This window comes from Thamnophis sirtalis, unplaced genomic scaffold (genome assembly GCF_051295495.1).
Source record: "Thamnophis sirtalis isolate CommonGarterSnake01/CBP01778 unplaced genomic scaffold, rThaSir2_p1.2 scaffold_15, whole genome shotgun sequence".
In the NCBI taxonomy this organism is placed as follows: domain Eukaryota; kingdom Metazoa; phylum Chordata; class Lepidosauria; order Squamata; family Natricidae; genus Thamnophis; species Thamnophis sirtalis.
The window spans coordinates 2,852,521-2,867,072 of NW_028261395.1; the positions used below are offsets into that span (position 1 = coordinate 2,852,521).

A 14,552-nucleotide genomic window follows, 5' to 3' on the forward strand; every position below is an offset into this window, starting at 1 on the left:
CTTTAAGCCTATACAATCAATACTGTGGAAATATCCTTGCTGATTTATTTATTTACCAGCTGGGTTTTTTTAAAAATTTTATTTGTTAACTTGTGCTGGCTGGTTCTACTTGAGGGATACCTATTTGTCTGAAAGAGAATTTTATACACCAATAACTATGAATTAGGATGTAACAGATACAGTGGTGGGTTTCAAAAATTGTTCTGTGGGTGTGGCCTCCTTTGTGGGAGTGGCTTGCCACCCATGTGACTGGATGGGAGTGGCTTGCCGCCTATGTGACCGGATATGAAGATGCCGACGACACTTGTCAGAACCACCTTAAATTACCCCACACACAGCACTGGCATGCATAAGAATAGGATGTAAACTTGTTTTTTAAAAGGCATCTTTGGTTTGCGTTAAAACAACTTCATTCCCCTACCCCCATGTTCATATAGTTACATTTTGGAGATACTCTTATGGTCCTTTACAGTGTCATGTAGGCACATGACTGTGATTTTTGATGTTTTCTGTAAGAAACTGATATTTATTTCTGGTTTCTGGCCCAAAACATCTCATTATAGCAGTTAGCAATAGCAGTTAGACTTATATACCGCTTCATAGGGCTTTCAGCCCTCTCTAAGCGGTTTACAGAGTCGGCGTATCGCCCCCAGCAGTCTGGGTCCTCATTTTACCCACCTCGGAAGGATGGAAGGCTGAGTCAACCTTGAGCTGGTGAGATTTGAACCGCCGGGCTGCAGAACTAGCAGTCAGCTGAAGTGGCCTGCAGTACTGCACCCTAACCACTGCGCCACCTCGGCTCTATGGATTATGAATAATGATTTTGCTTAGCAATCACCACAATCGCTTGGCGCAGAGGTTAAATGCAGCACTGCAGGCTACTGCTAGATCAGCAGTTCAGCGGTTCAAATCTCACCGGCTCAGGGTTGACTCAGCCTTCCATCCTTCCGAGGTGGGTAAAATGAGGACCCAGATTGTTGGGGGCAATATGCTGACTCTCTGTAAACCGCTTAGAGAGGGCTGAAAGCCCTATGAAGCGGTATATAAGTCTACTGCTATTAATGGCTACCTCATTCATTAAACAGCAGCCATGTTTCCTTAACAATCACCACAAAAAAATGTTGTACCATGCAGTTGGTCACCTGGGTATCTTGACTTACAACTGTCTTGGCATATGGCAGAAATTCCAGGCTCTATTATAGTTTCACGTTGAGGAATATCTGTATACAGAACTCTCATTTCACTAGTGGGCTCCCTCTGTTGCTATATAATGTTCCATTTTATCCTGTTTCTCCTCTGCCTCGTATCACATTTCAGTCCGTTTCCTCCCCTTTGGGCTATAAACTATATGTAATTCACAAATGTACCATAAACCATAAGTAAGAAACATGTTCTCTTCCTAATGTTATCAATTGCCTGTAATAGCTACCTAGGGATTGTTCTATTGCTATAAACGGTTACTATTTTCTTCCGTTGCAAAGTAGGCTTTATGAAATGTGGTTGTTTGTTTCTCTCTGCCTCTTTCATGATTGCGCGATATTCAAAACAATATTCTAATCTAGCAAGAGCAAGAGAAGTTAGACTTTTTACCACCTCGTAGGGTTTTTACAGCCCTCTCTAAGCTCTTTACAGAGTCAGCATATTGCCCTCAATAATCTGGTTCCTCGTTTTATCGAAGGATGGAAGGCTGAGTCAACCCTGAGCCGCTTAGCAATAGCAATAGCAGTTAGACTTATATACCGCTTCATAGGGCTTTCAGCCCTCTCTAAGTGGTTTACAGAGTCAGCATGTCGCCCCCACAGTCTGGGTCCTCATTTCACCCACCTCAGAAGGATGGAAGGCTGAGTCAACCTTTGAGCCGGTGAGATTTGAACCGCTGAACTGCAGATAACAGTCAGCTGAAGTGGCCTGCAGTACTGCACTCTACCCACTGCGCCACCTGGTTTAACAAAGAGAGGGACTAGGGTGACATGATAGCAGTCTTCCAATATTTGAGGAGGGTATCAACCTGTTTCCAAAAACCACCTGCGGGTATGACAAGAAATAATGAATGAAGGTTATCAAAGAGAGGCCGAAATAAAAATTAAGGAGAAATTTCCTAACAGGAGAACGATTAATTAGTGAAATTGTTTGCCTTCAGAAGTTGGGAATTGAAGAACAAAAATGAATCAGAGTATTATAAGATCTGGGATAAATTTTTATCAATAGTTGGAATATAAAAGGGAAAAGCCCAAAATAGGCCTACACCAAGATTCATAGAATGGAGACTTGAATTATGTATGAAATGATAAATGCAAGAATGTACAAGATAAACACAAACCATCACGGCTGGAAATAGCCGTTACTTTTTTCCCTTTTTGTAAATACGTTACGGATCAAATGTTAAAAAAAACATGATAGTTGTACAATGTACAACGGGATATCTTAGCATGTATGGCATAGAACCTGCCAGGATGGTTTATACTGTGTCCGATGTTTTAATTTATGTTTAATAAATGACTACTGCAACGTGCTCTACATGGGGCAGCCCTTGAAGAGTATTCGGCGACTTCAGCTTGTCCAGAATGCAGCCACGCGAGCGATCGTGGGTGCACCTCGGTTCACCCACGTAACACCTATCCTCCGCGAGCTGCACTGGCTGCCTATTGGTCTCCGGATACACTTCAAGGCGCTAGTCGTCACTTATAAAGCCCTTCATGGTATTGGACCTGGGTACTTGAGAGACCGCCTGCTGCCAATTACCTCCACTAGACCCATTAGATCACACAGGGTCGGCCTCCTCCGAATCCCATCCGCCGGCCAGTGTCGACTGGCGACTACCCGGAGGAGAGCCTTCTCTGTGGCTGCTCCGACCCTCTGGAACGAACTCCCCGTGGAGATTCGCACCCTCACCACCCTCCAGGCCTTCCGCAAAGCCCTTAAAACCTGGCTGTTCCGACAGGCCTGGGGCTAAAGAACCGTTGCCCCCGTCTCAAATGGTATGATTGTGCGTATTTTTTAAATTATGTATTGTTTTGTGTTGTTGTTAATTTGTCTGTATCCCCCTTCCCTGGTTTGAGTTGTGAGCCGCCCTGAGTCCCCCTTCGGGGGGAAAGGGCAGCATACAAATGAAATAAACATTCAAACATTCAAACATAATAAAAAAACTTTTTAATTAAAAAAGAAGAGAAGAAATTGTGGGTGCTCCCATCGCTGGAGGGTTTCAAGAAGAGACTAGGCAGCTGTTTGTCCGGAATGGTATAAGGATCTCCTACTTGAAGAGGGATTGGATTAGAAGACCTTCAAGGTCCCTTCCAACTCTTGTTAGTCTGTAATTCCCAATTAGCCACATTTGACAGCTAGAGAGCATGACCTGGAATGTGCTATTAATCCCATGCTTGTCAGCCTTCTTAAAGCATCAGGCTGCTCGTTGTAATAAGAAACCGGATTAGGGAGCCCTTTACAATGATACAGAATCATTTCCTTAGGAGGCTACTCATAATTTTCCATTCTGCTCCTTTTCCCCCGAAATTGCAGACTTTAGGGCTTAAGGCTCAATGTTAGGTGCACGCACATATATTTGATGAGCCAGATTTTGTCCAAAGGGGCACTGATTTAGCTAATTGGTTGTAAAATATGGTTCCACCACAAAACCGCGTTCGACTAAAGCGCACTCGACGAAACCGCGTAGCTGATGTCATCACAGCGCGACGAAAAAAGCACGCTGTGAACGCTAAAGCTAAAATTAACCCCTAAACCTAACCCCCCCAAATCTAATCCTAAACCTAACCCTAAACCTAACCCTTAACCTAACCCTAAACCTAACCCTTAACCTAACCCTAAACCTAACCCTTAACCTAACCCTAAACCTAACCCTAAACCTAACCCTTAACCTAAACCTAATCCTAAACCTAACCCTTAACCTAACCCTTAACCTAACCCTTAACGTAACCCTAAACCTAATCCTAAACCTAACCCTAAACCTAACCCTTAACCTAACCCTAAACCTAACCCTAAACCTAACCCTAACCCTAACCCTAACCCTTAACCTAACCCTAACCCTAACCCTAACCCTAACCCTAACCCTTAACCTAACCCTTAACCTAACCCTAAACCTAACCCTAAACCTAACCCTTACCTTAACTTGAATCGGCTTGCTTTCAAAGCGCTATTTAAAGCGCCCTTTTTTCTCCGCGGTCGTTGTTGTCGCCCTGCTGATGACGTCAGCGACGTGGTTTAATCGGGCGCGCTTTAGTGGAGCGCGGTTTTGTCGTGCCACGGTAAAATATAGCTTCATCTTAAAGCAAATGATCCGGATATTTCAGACGATCTTTTCTTTATCGCACAGAAACTACCAGGTAGCCATAAATTTCGCTGCCATAAAATATTTTCCTGGCAAAAAATAATTCATAATTACCAAATAGCTTAGTTTTTTTTCCCAGACACGCCTCTCGAAACCTGAGAATTCTGCATAGGTGATCATTCCAAGAGGCTTCCCCCCTAACAATAAACACCGAGAAAGATAATTAAATAAAAGAGACTCAACAATATCTTTTACCTGTCCAACTGAGGTTATCTTGCTTTTTTCTCCTTCGACAGGCAGAAGAATTGCCCGAGCCAGGCAGCGTTGAACTCTTCGAATTTCGTTTCAGCGACTTCCCCGTTACAGATCATGAGTTAATCAAGTGTGGCATCCAGATGTTCTTCCAGTTAAAAGCTGTAGAGAAGTTCAAAGTACCAGCAGAGGTTGGGTTCATTTTGTCTTTTCCCCATAAAGAGGGTTCAGGATGAAATCCATGACGTGTGACCTTTGCCAATGGATATTGATTTCACAATAGCACAATGGGCCTGTACCCGCGGGGAGCAGGGACGTGCGGTCACTAGAGGCAGGGGAGGCGTGGCCTCACCAGTCATGAGGAAAAGGAAAGAATTTTAAAGAATTTTTAAAAAATAATTAAAGCCAAGGTAGTTGCTACCAGATTCACAGTGACTTGGAACAGTGCTTTGTGTTAACTATAGGAGGAGGCCAGAGAACTAGGGGCCTCTTTTGCATAAGCAATTTTTCGCCTTTTAAGAGTTAAGCAAGGGTTAACAAGCAAAAAATTTCGTATGCAAAGGAGGCACGTGGTTCTCTCGCCTCCTGTAGAGGGCATTTTTAGAGGCTTTTTAGAGTTCGCTGGGAGCAACTAGCTCAGTCTGACTCAGAGCTCTGGCCTTTCATGAGGGCAGAGTTGAAATCGTCTCTGAAACAGCTGGAAAAGGTGCGTGTGTGGGGAGGGGGGAGGAATTCAAAAAGTTTGATTGCATGCAGAACCACGTTGCCTTTTCAAACACACACACATACACACACACACATCTGGATAAAAGTACATAAGCCCAACTTCACTGATTACAACGTGATTCACCTGCAATCAAAGGCTCCGATCGGAAGGCAGCAGGGGAAGGGTGTGTGTGGCTGCTTTCAAGCCTTTGGAAAATATATCCAATCCAACTTCTGTGTTTGTTTGAGAGTGAGAGAGGGATCCAAGTTCTCTGTGTGCGTGCGTCTGTTTGAGAGAGGGGGGAGGGAGGGAGGAAGGAGGGGGAGGGAGAAGAAAAAAAACGGGAAAACTTATTTTGCAAGGGGGAAAAATGCTGTCGCTTTAAATCAGATAAGGTGAGGTTTATGGCTGGTGAGGTACTGACATAGTGGTGGGTTTCTATTTTTTTTTTAGACTTGTGGACTTCAACTCCCAGAATTCCACAGCCAGGCATGCTCAGTTCCGATTTAAAGCGACAGCATTTGTTTTTCTCCTTTGCCAAAAAGTTTCCTTCATTCTTTTTCTTCTCCCTCCTCCTTCCTCCCTTTCTCCCTCCCTCCCCCCCTCTCAAACAGACACACACACACACACAGAGAAGTTGGATTGGACTATCTCTCTTACCCTCTTCCCTCTCAAACAGACACACACACACACAGAAGTTGGATTGGACTATCTCTCCTACCCTCTTCCCTCTCTCACTCACTCACTCTCAAACAAACACAAACACAGAAGTTGGATTGGATATATTTTCCAATGGCTTGAAAGCAGAGCTCCTCTGCCATACCCCACCCCCCATAGCAAATGCAGCCTGCTGTCTGGGTGGGAAATGCCTGAAACGCAATAAAGCCCACCCACCCACTCACCTCCTGCTTACAGGCTGGGATGAGAGAAGAGGCAGAGAAGCCGAAGGGGAGCCGATCTGAGCCTTTGATTGCAGGTGGAGCCACGTTGCCTTTTCAAACTTGTAATCAGTGAAGCTGGGCTTATATAGTTTTATCCAGGGGTGTGTGTGTTTGTGTGTGTGTGTGTGTGTGTGTGTGTTTGAAAAGGCAACGTGGCTCTGCCTGCAATCAAACTACACTTGGGGAGGGATCTACACTTGAGGATGAAGTTTGAATTCCTCCCACTCCCTCCGACCCACACGTACCTTTTCCAGCTGTTTCGCAGAGGATTTCAACTCTGCTCTTGCCTGCCATCATGAAAAGAAAAAAAAATGTAAAAGGAAAAAGGCAAGAGCTGAGGTCAGGCTGAGCTAGTTGCTCCCAGAGTCACCGTGGATGACTCTGCTTAACTGTTTAAAAAAGCCTCTAAAAAAGCACCCTCTACAGGAGGAGGCAGGAGAATGACGTGCCTCACCTACTTCAAGAATTTTTCGGCTTTTAACCCTTGCTTAACTCTGCTCGAGTGATCATAAAACACCTAAACTCAGACTAGATGAGGCACGTCATTCTCCTGCCTCCTCCTGTAGAGGGTGCTTTTTAGAGGCCTTTTTTAAACAGTTAAGCAGAGTCATCCACGGTGACTCTGGGAGCAACTAGCTCAGCCTGACCAGCTCAGCTCTTGCCTTTTTCCTTTTACATTTTCTTTTCTTTTCATGATGACAGTGGTGAGGCTCTGCCTCCCCTGCCTCCCCTGACTGCACATCCCTAGTATGGAGAGGATAATCTGCTGTACATCTCTGCGTAAGTGTGCTGCACAAGTGATGCCATCAAGGCTGTTCCCAGTGTTTGGAGACTCTGGCCTAATGCTAGCAAGTCTAAGGGTGCATGTGGGATAGAGCGCCCCCAGGATCTGAGGGGCTGTCCATGTTTAATTTTGGAGGTGTAGCACTCACCCAAACAGAATTGGTGTACAATTTTGGGATTTCTCTTGCGCTCTTGGCTCCTGTTCGAACAACAACTGGCAACACAACCAGGGGACTCTTGCACAAACCCATCTTCCCTTTATTACTGGATTGGGGTGTGGCCATGAACTTAGGAGACAAAAGGAAGAGCTGCAAACTAGGTAACAGTCAGATAAGAGCAGGGGTGGGTTTCTCGCCCCGTTCCAACCGGTTCGGTTGGAACGGGGCCGGCGGCGTCCTCGTGCACGCGCACGGTGCACGCATGCGTACTAGCGTCTGCGCGATGCTCCAGCTGCTCCTGGACGATCGTGCAGCCGCTGTATGCGTCCTGCACATGTGTGGAAGCGCAGAACTCGTCAAAACCGGGTAAGGACCGCGGGCGGGCGCACCCTTCGCCGTTCCTGGAAGTTACTTACTTCCGGGTTCGGCGACCAACCGGTTCGCAGGGACCACCGCGAACCAGTTGAAACCCACCCCTGGATAAGAGGCAGCTGACTCAGCAGAATGAAGGGGGTACAGCAAACATCACAGACTACGAATGTCAGGAGGAAGAGATGAACTTTCAGACTTTCACGATGCTGTTAACGTAAGCTTAAAATAAAGTCAGAGTTCATACTTATGTAATTCTTGTCTGGGCTCCCTGGTAAAGCTGTGAATCTGAAAGTACCTCTCTCTCACTTGCCGTTATCATTTCACCGTGACCATTGAAGCTGTTTCCCTTTTACAATGTTCACAATTCACCAACACAATGGTAAGAGAACGGAATGTCTCCATTTTCCCACAGGTGCTCACGCGATGGATGTACACAATCAGGAAAGGATATCGTGACATCACTTACCACAACTGGCGGCATGGATTTAATGTCGGACAGACCATGTTCGCCCTTTTAATGGTATTGGTTGTTTCTTTGGATCTAAGGCTTCGTTTCCTTTTCGTTATAATGGATGGATGGATGGATGGATGGATGGATGGATGGATGGATGGATGGATGGATGGATGGATGGATAGATAGATAGATAGATAGATAGATAGATAGATAGATAGATAGATAGATAGATAGATGATAGATAGATGATAGATAGATGATAGATAGATAGATAGATCGATCAGGGGGTCAGCAACCCATGGCTCTGGAGCTGCATGTGGCTCTTTCATCCCTCAGCTGTGGCTCCCTGTCGCCAGTTGGCTCCACAATTGATAGGGCTTTTGGTTAGGACCTTTAGAAAAAGGAGGCCATGCTAGGAGGAGACTCTATGGTGTGGGAACTGGACTTCCAGTTGGCTCCAGAATTGAATGGGGGGCTTCCGGTTAGGACCTTTGTGGCTCTTTAAGTGTTTAAGGTTGTCGACCCCTGATATACATACATACATACATACATACATACATACATACATACATACATACGTGTGTATCTCTGCATATATATAGAGAGATAGATAGATAGATAGATAGATAGATAGATAGATAGATAGATAGATAGATAGATAGACAGACAGACAGATAGATAGAGATAGATAGATAGATATAGATAGATATAAGATACATATAGATATAGATAGATAGATAGATAGATAGATAGATAGATAGATAGATAGATAGATAGATAGATAGATATAGATATAGAGATAGATAGAGATAGATAGACATAGATAAATATAGATATAGATATAGATATAGATATAGATGTAGATGTAGATGTAGATAGATAGATAGAGATAGATAGATATATAGATATAGATAGATAGATAGATAGATAGATAGATAGATATAGATAGATATAGATATAGATAGATAGATAGATAGATATAGATAGATAGATAGATAGATAGATAGATAGATAGATAGACAGACAGACATAGATAGATATAGATATAGATATATAGATATAGATATATTTAGATATAGAGATAGATAGATATAGATATAGATATAGAGATAGATAGATAGATAGAGATAGATAGATAGATAGATAGATAGATAGATAGATAGACAGACAGATAGAGATAGATAGATAGATAGATAGATAGATAGATATAGATAGATATAAGATACATATAGATATAGATAGATAGATAGATAGATAGATAGATAGATAGATAGATAGATAGATAGATAGATAGATAGATATAGATATAGAGATAGATAGAGATAGATAGACATAGATAAATATAGATATAGATATAGATGTAGATGTAGATGTAGATGTAGATGTAGATAGATAGATAGAGATAGATAGATATATAGATATAGATAGATAGATAGATAGATAGATAGATAGATAGATATAGATAGATATAGATATAGATAGATAGATAGATAGATAGATATAGATAGATAGATAGACAGACAGACAGACATAGATAGATATAGATATAGATATATAGATATAGATATATTTAGATATAGAGATAGATAGATATAGATATAGAGATAGATAGATAGATAGATAGATGATAGATAGATAGATAGATAGATAGATAGATAGATAGATAGATAGATAGATAGATATAGATATAGATGAGAGATAGAGATAGATATGAATGATATGCTGTATAGAGATATAGAGATAGATGTACAGTCGATGTAGATATAGATATATACTATATAGAGAAATAGATATACATGTACATGTAGATATAAAGAAATGATTTTAAACGGCTCTCTTTTTTATAGACTGGTAAGTTAAAGAAATATTACACTGACCTAGAAGCCTTTGCTATGGTATCTGCAGCTTTCTGCCATGATATCGATCACAGAGGAACCAACAACTTATACCAAATGAAGTGAGTGGTACATTTCTGTGCATCTTTGGTTACCAAATAATGTGTTATTTCATGTCATTATAAAACATTTCATGCTTAAACTATCCATTCTTGTGTATCCGTGACTATAAAGAGCGTGCAATGCTTTGGGAAGGACATAAGTTGGTCCAAAAATTTCTGTCTAGTTGAACTCTATAGTCAAAGTTACTCAATACTTACTAAGCGTGGAAATTCACAGCTGCCTGAATGCAGAGTTCTACTTAGCTGCTGCCGTAGTTGATAATCAGGGAGTTTTAATTTTTTATCCTTTTAGAGACGTATTTCTGTAAGCCGCCCGGAGTCCTTCGGGATTGGGCGGCCTATAAATTCATTAAATTTGAATTTTGTGAATTTTACAAACCCTTATGTGACTGTTCTCTTTAAAGTGGAATAGGGATTGTGGGAAAGCTTGCTCTCTCTCCCTTTCTGAATATGGAATATGAAAACCTGCTATACTTCACCCAAGGCTTGGTGCTTTTATCTGTGGCCTACTATAGTGGTATTGCAGTTCTTGCTTTTAAATGTTGTCTTCAGACGTGGGGGTAGCACAGAAACAGCTTTGGCTACCCTCGATCGATAACTTCTACTGGGAGAGAGACACAATAAGTGCTGGACATTGAGGCAAGATAGATTTGATCCCTCGGTGGTCTTTGAGACCCTTCAGAAGGAGATATTGTTGGACTGTCCTGTGGGTGGGTGTGGAACTAGAGGGTAGTTCCAACCCTACCTGCAGAATTGCCCCAATAGATTTTTGCATGGCCTACGTCGCTCAATTTGTGGACCCCACTGGATTCAATTCTCTCCCCTTCGTTATTTGATGTCTACACATCTGTGCGTTCTCAGATCTGGAGTTCAAAGTCATCAGTATGCTGATCTAACAGTCATTGCTGGCCCAAGAAACTTGTCTCTGGGATTCCCCAGGGGTGATTGCTGAGATCTTCTGAGTTTTTTGGCAATTGCCCATGTTGAGCTCAAAAGTTCTGGAATCAGAGACTGACTAGCAGGAAGATCTGTGTTAGGGCTTCATTGATGTAATGAAAAACTCTATGTCAGAAGTGGTGAATTTGCAGGTAGCAAGTTTAACATTAAATAAATACACAGATGCCATTGGAGCAGAGGTGGGTTCCTACCAATTCGCACCAGTTCGGTAGAACCGGTTCGTCAAATCTACCGAACCGGTTAGAAGAGGTTCCACCAGTGGACCCAGAAAGCAAGCCACACCTATAGAAGGGATTCACAAAAATTTTGAAACCCACCACTCACACACACACACACACACACAAAGAGAAAGAAAGGAAGAAATAAATAAAGAAAAAAGAAAAAAAGAAAGAAAAGTGAGAGAGATGAAAGAAAAAAAGGAAAAAGGGACAGAGAGACAAAAGGAAGGAAAGAGAGAGAGAGAGAGAGAGAGAGAGAGAGAGAGAGAGAGAAAACACATGGCTGGCAAGCCACTCCCACCAGGTCACATGGCCGGCAAGCCACTCCCACAAAGGAGGCCATACCCACAGAGTAGGTTCGAATTTTTTTTGAAACCCACCACTGGGCAAAATATAAGTCATGAGCTTTGCAGAGCTGAAAGCACCTATTGTGTTCCTCAAAATCTAACAGATCACCTTGCTTTGGGGGTTAGGTTTCCATGGATTTTAAGAGATAAAATAGGTATGTTAAACAAGGCCTTAATCCGTCTGTTTTGCCCCTGGTCTTTTCAAATAAGGAGCTACTCCAGGGACATTCTAGGCGTGCAAAATGAGGGGCGCGGTGGCCTAGAGCTGGAGCTCTCCCCTCACAATCAGGGAGCTGTGAGTTTGATCCTAGGTAGAGGCAGATATTTCTCTCTCTCTCTCTCGACACAATGAGACAAAACTCTGCACTGGTGACAGGAAAGGCATCTGGCCAGGAAAGGCATTCAGTTGCCCAGACTCCACCCCGCAAGGGATTATGAAGTCGTTTTAAAAACTAGGATGACGATTCTGGGCCTGCAAAAACAACGTTGCCTCTATTCCACAGGCTGTTCCCTACTGTTGTAAAATGTGCAAAGATATGGCCAATATCCCCACAAACCTGACGTATTCTCTAATGTTTCACCAGGACAGCAGCTCCATTGGCAAGACTCCACGGCTCTTCCATTTTAGAAAGGCACCATCTAGAGTACAGCAAAACCCTGCTCCAAGATGAGGTCCGTGCTCATTTTCGTTCATTTGGTAGATAAAATATTCCTACTAGCTGTAGCCAAACAATAGCATTCCTACTACATGGAGGAAATGCTATTTTTCTACTTTTCGGAAAGCAATACTGACTTGCAAAATATATATATATATATATCTTTATTCTGCAGACTTTAAACATCTTCCAAAATCTAAATAAACGCCAGCATGAAAACGTTCTACATATATTTGAAATTTGCATTATCGCAACTGACCTGGCTCTGTATTTCAAGTAAGTCCCTTATTTCCTATTACCAAACAATGAAGTCTTTTTATGCACATTAACATCATTTTGTCATACTTTAATTTTAAAGAGCCCTTTTGTTTTGCTCTTTTGTGGTTTTAATCATTGTCAAAGGCGAGTTAAATGATATAAAACTTTAAATTATAAAAGGCTATAAAAACGTAGTCCCAGATGAATTCAATTACCTGGGACTATGTTCGATTTCAACATTTGCATATCTACGCTTCATAAAAACAATTGCGTTCCAATGTACTTTCTGTAATATTTCTATTTAAAAACCCAATGTAAATATGATACTGAGATTTAATAAGAAAACTCAGCATGATTCAAACATCGGGGCAGTATAATACTTAAAATATAGCATGATAAAACATTGTTCCTTTCTGCCTTGCGAACTAATCTATTGGCCGGGCTCCTGAAATCTATGAATTAAATTCAGTGGTGCAATTTTGTTGATTGACTCGCATCTAATCAGTTTTTTCACACATCTCTCAAATTTGGTCTGGAGGTTTGGGGGGCCATCAAGAACATATTTGGGAGGGAAGGTTGAAAGTCTAAACTCTTCACACAATATGGGGTGTTGAAGCAGACTCACAAAAATGTGACATGTTCATAACCAGAGTTCCTATTCTTGGTTCCACCACAAAACCGCGGTAGACAAAAGCGCGCTCGACGAAAGCGCGTACGTGACGTCATCACAGCGCGACGAAAACATCACGCTGTGATCGATAAATGTAAAATTAAAGCGAAAACCTTACGCTAACACCCCCAAACCTAAACCTAACCCTAAACCTAACCCTTAACCTAACCCTAAACCTAACCCTTAACCTAAAGCTAAACCTAACGCTAACCCTTAACCTAACGCTAAACGTAACCCTAACGCTCTAACCCTAACCCTAACCCTAACCCTAACCCTTACCTTTATGTGAATCGGCTTGCTTTAATTTTATTTTTATTTCAATTTTTAATTTTTTCTGTTGCGCTGTGATGACGTCACGTACGCGCTTTCGTCGAGCGCGCTTTTGTGGACCGCGGTTTTGACGGGTCACGCCTATTCTTCCTCAGGAAAAGGACTATGTTTCAAAAAATAGTGGATGCCACTGAAAAAATGGAAGATGAAAATGAAGCAATTAAATACGTAACGATGGACCCTACCAAAAAAGAAATAATCATGTAAGTAGATTTAATATTTCTCTTCCTGCAACATGGAATCTGCTGATTTTTTTTAAAAAAATATATATATCTAAATTAATTGTTTTTATTTAAAGGGCTATGATGATGACCGGTTGTGACCTTTCTGCCATCACTAAACCTTGGGAGGTGCAAAGCAAGGTAGGCACCATAAGACTCAAGCAAAACGTGTGGAGCCATTTGTTATGGCACGTGAGGCGTTGCCCTGTCAGCTCCAGTGTGCATGCGCACGCTGGCAGCTGACTTCGGCCTTCTTTTGAGGCCATTTTTCGCCCTCCGGGGGCTTCGGGAAAGCCTCCTGAAGCCCCCGAAGGGCAAAAAACAGCCCTACAAGCAAATCGGAAGCCCGTTCCCAAATCTCTGTGTTCCTCGTAGGGTAAAATGACCAGATTTTAAGATGGGTAAAGTGGGACACCATTGACGGGGGGGGGGGGCTCGGAGCACCTGAGCTGTAAAAAAAGAAAGGGGGCTGTAAAACCATGAAGCGTTACCCCTGCCGCCGCCTTCTCCGCCGTGCTTTTGAGGAGCTTCCTACGGCTGAGCCGCTTGGCCCGGAACCGAGCCTTCTCCTTGCTGCGCTGCCGACGCCCAAGGCTACCAGACAGCTGTCGCAAAAACATCACGCGTCGGCGCACGCACACGGGGGGGGGCGAGCCTTGCCCCTCGTTGGGTGCCGCGAACGAGCCGAGCGGAGGGAGGGAAACCACTGCCCTCTAAAGGCCACATTGGGAACGACACTTCAGAGAAATAAAAACGTTTTTTAACGGCGTCCTTTTTAAAATTGATGATTCGGCGTCTTTTCTTTCTTTTGGAAAATCGGGACTTTTTGAACACGCCGCGGGACACGGGACAAATTTTGAAAACTCGTGACTGTCCCGCCAAAAATGGGACGTCTGGTCACCTTATCGTAGGGCCAGTTTTTAATGCGCCTGAGGTTTCAGGGAAGCTCCTGAAGCCTCCAGAGGGCCTCTGGGTGGGGGAGGCTGTTTT

General features: G+C 42.9%; 1 protein-coding gene across 1 annotated transcript in view; it reads left to right on the forward strand.

Moving 5' to 3' along the window:
• PDE6C (phosphodiesterase 6C) overlaps window positions 1-14,552 on the forward strand; it is a 45,189-nt gene that overhangs the window by 22,936 nt on the left and 7,701 nt on the right. Inside the window, exons 12-18 of the mRNA XM_087701896.1 lie at window positions 4,579-4,725; window positions 7,907-8,014; window positions 9,796-9,905; window positions 12,012-12,099; window positions 12,259-12,359; window positions 13,437-13,544; window positions 13,640-13,703. Of these exons, the coding sequence (XP_087558022.1) occupies window positions 4,579-4,725; window positions 7,907-8,014; window positions 9,796-9,905; window positions 12,012-12,099; window positions 12,259-12,359; window positions 13,437-13,544; window positions 13,640-13,703 (726 nt within the window). The remainder of the gene's footprint in view (window positions 1-4,578; window positions 4,726-7,906; window positions 8,015-9,795; window positions 9,906-12,011; window positions 12,100-12,258; window positions 12,360-13,436; window positions 13,545-13,639; window positions 13,704-14,552) is intronic.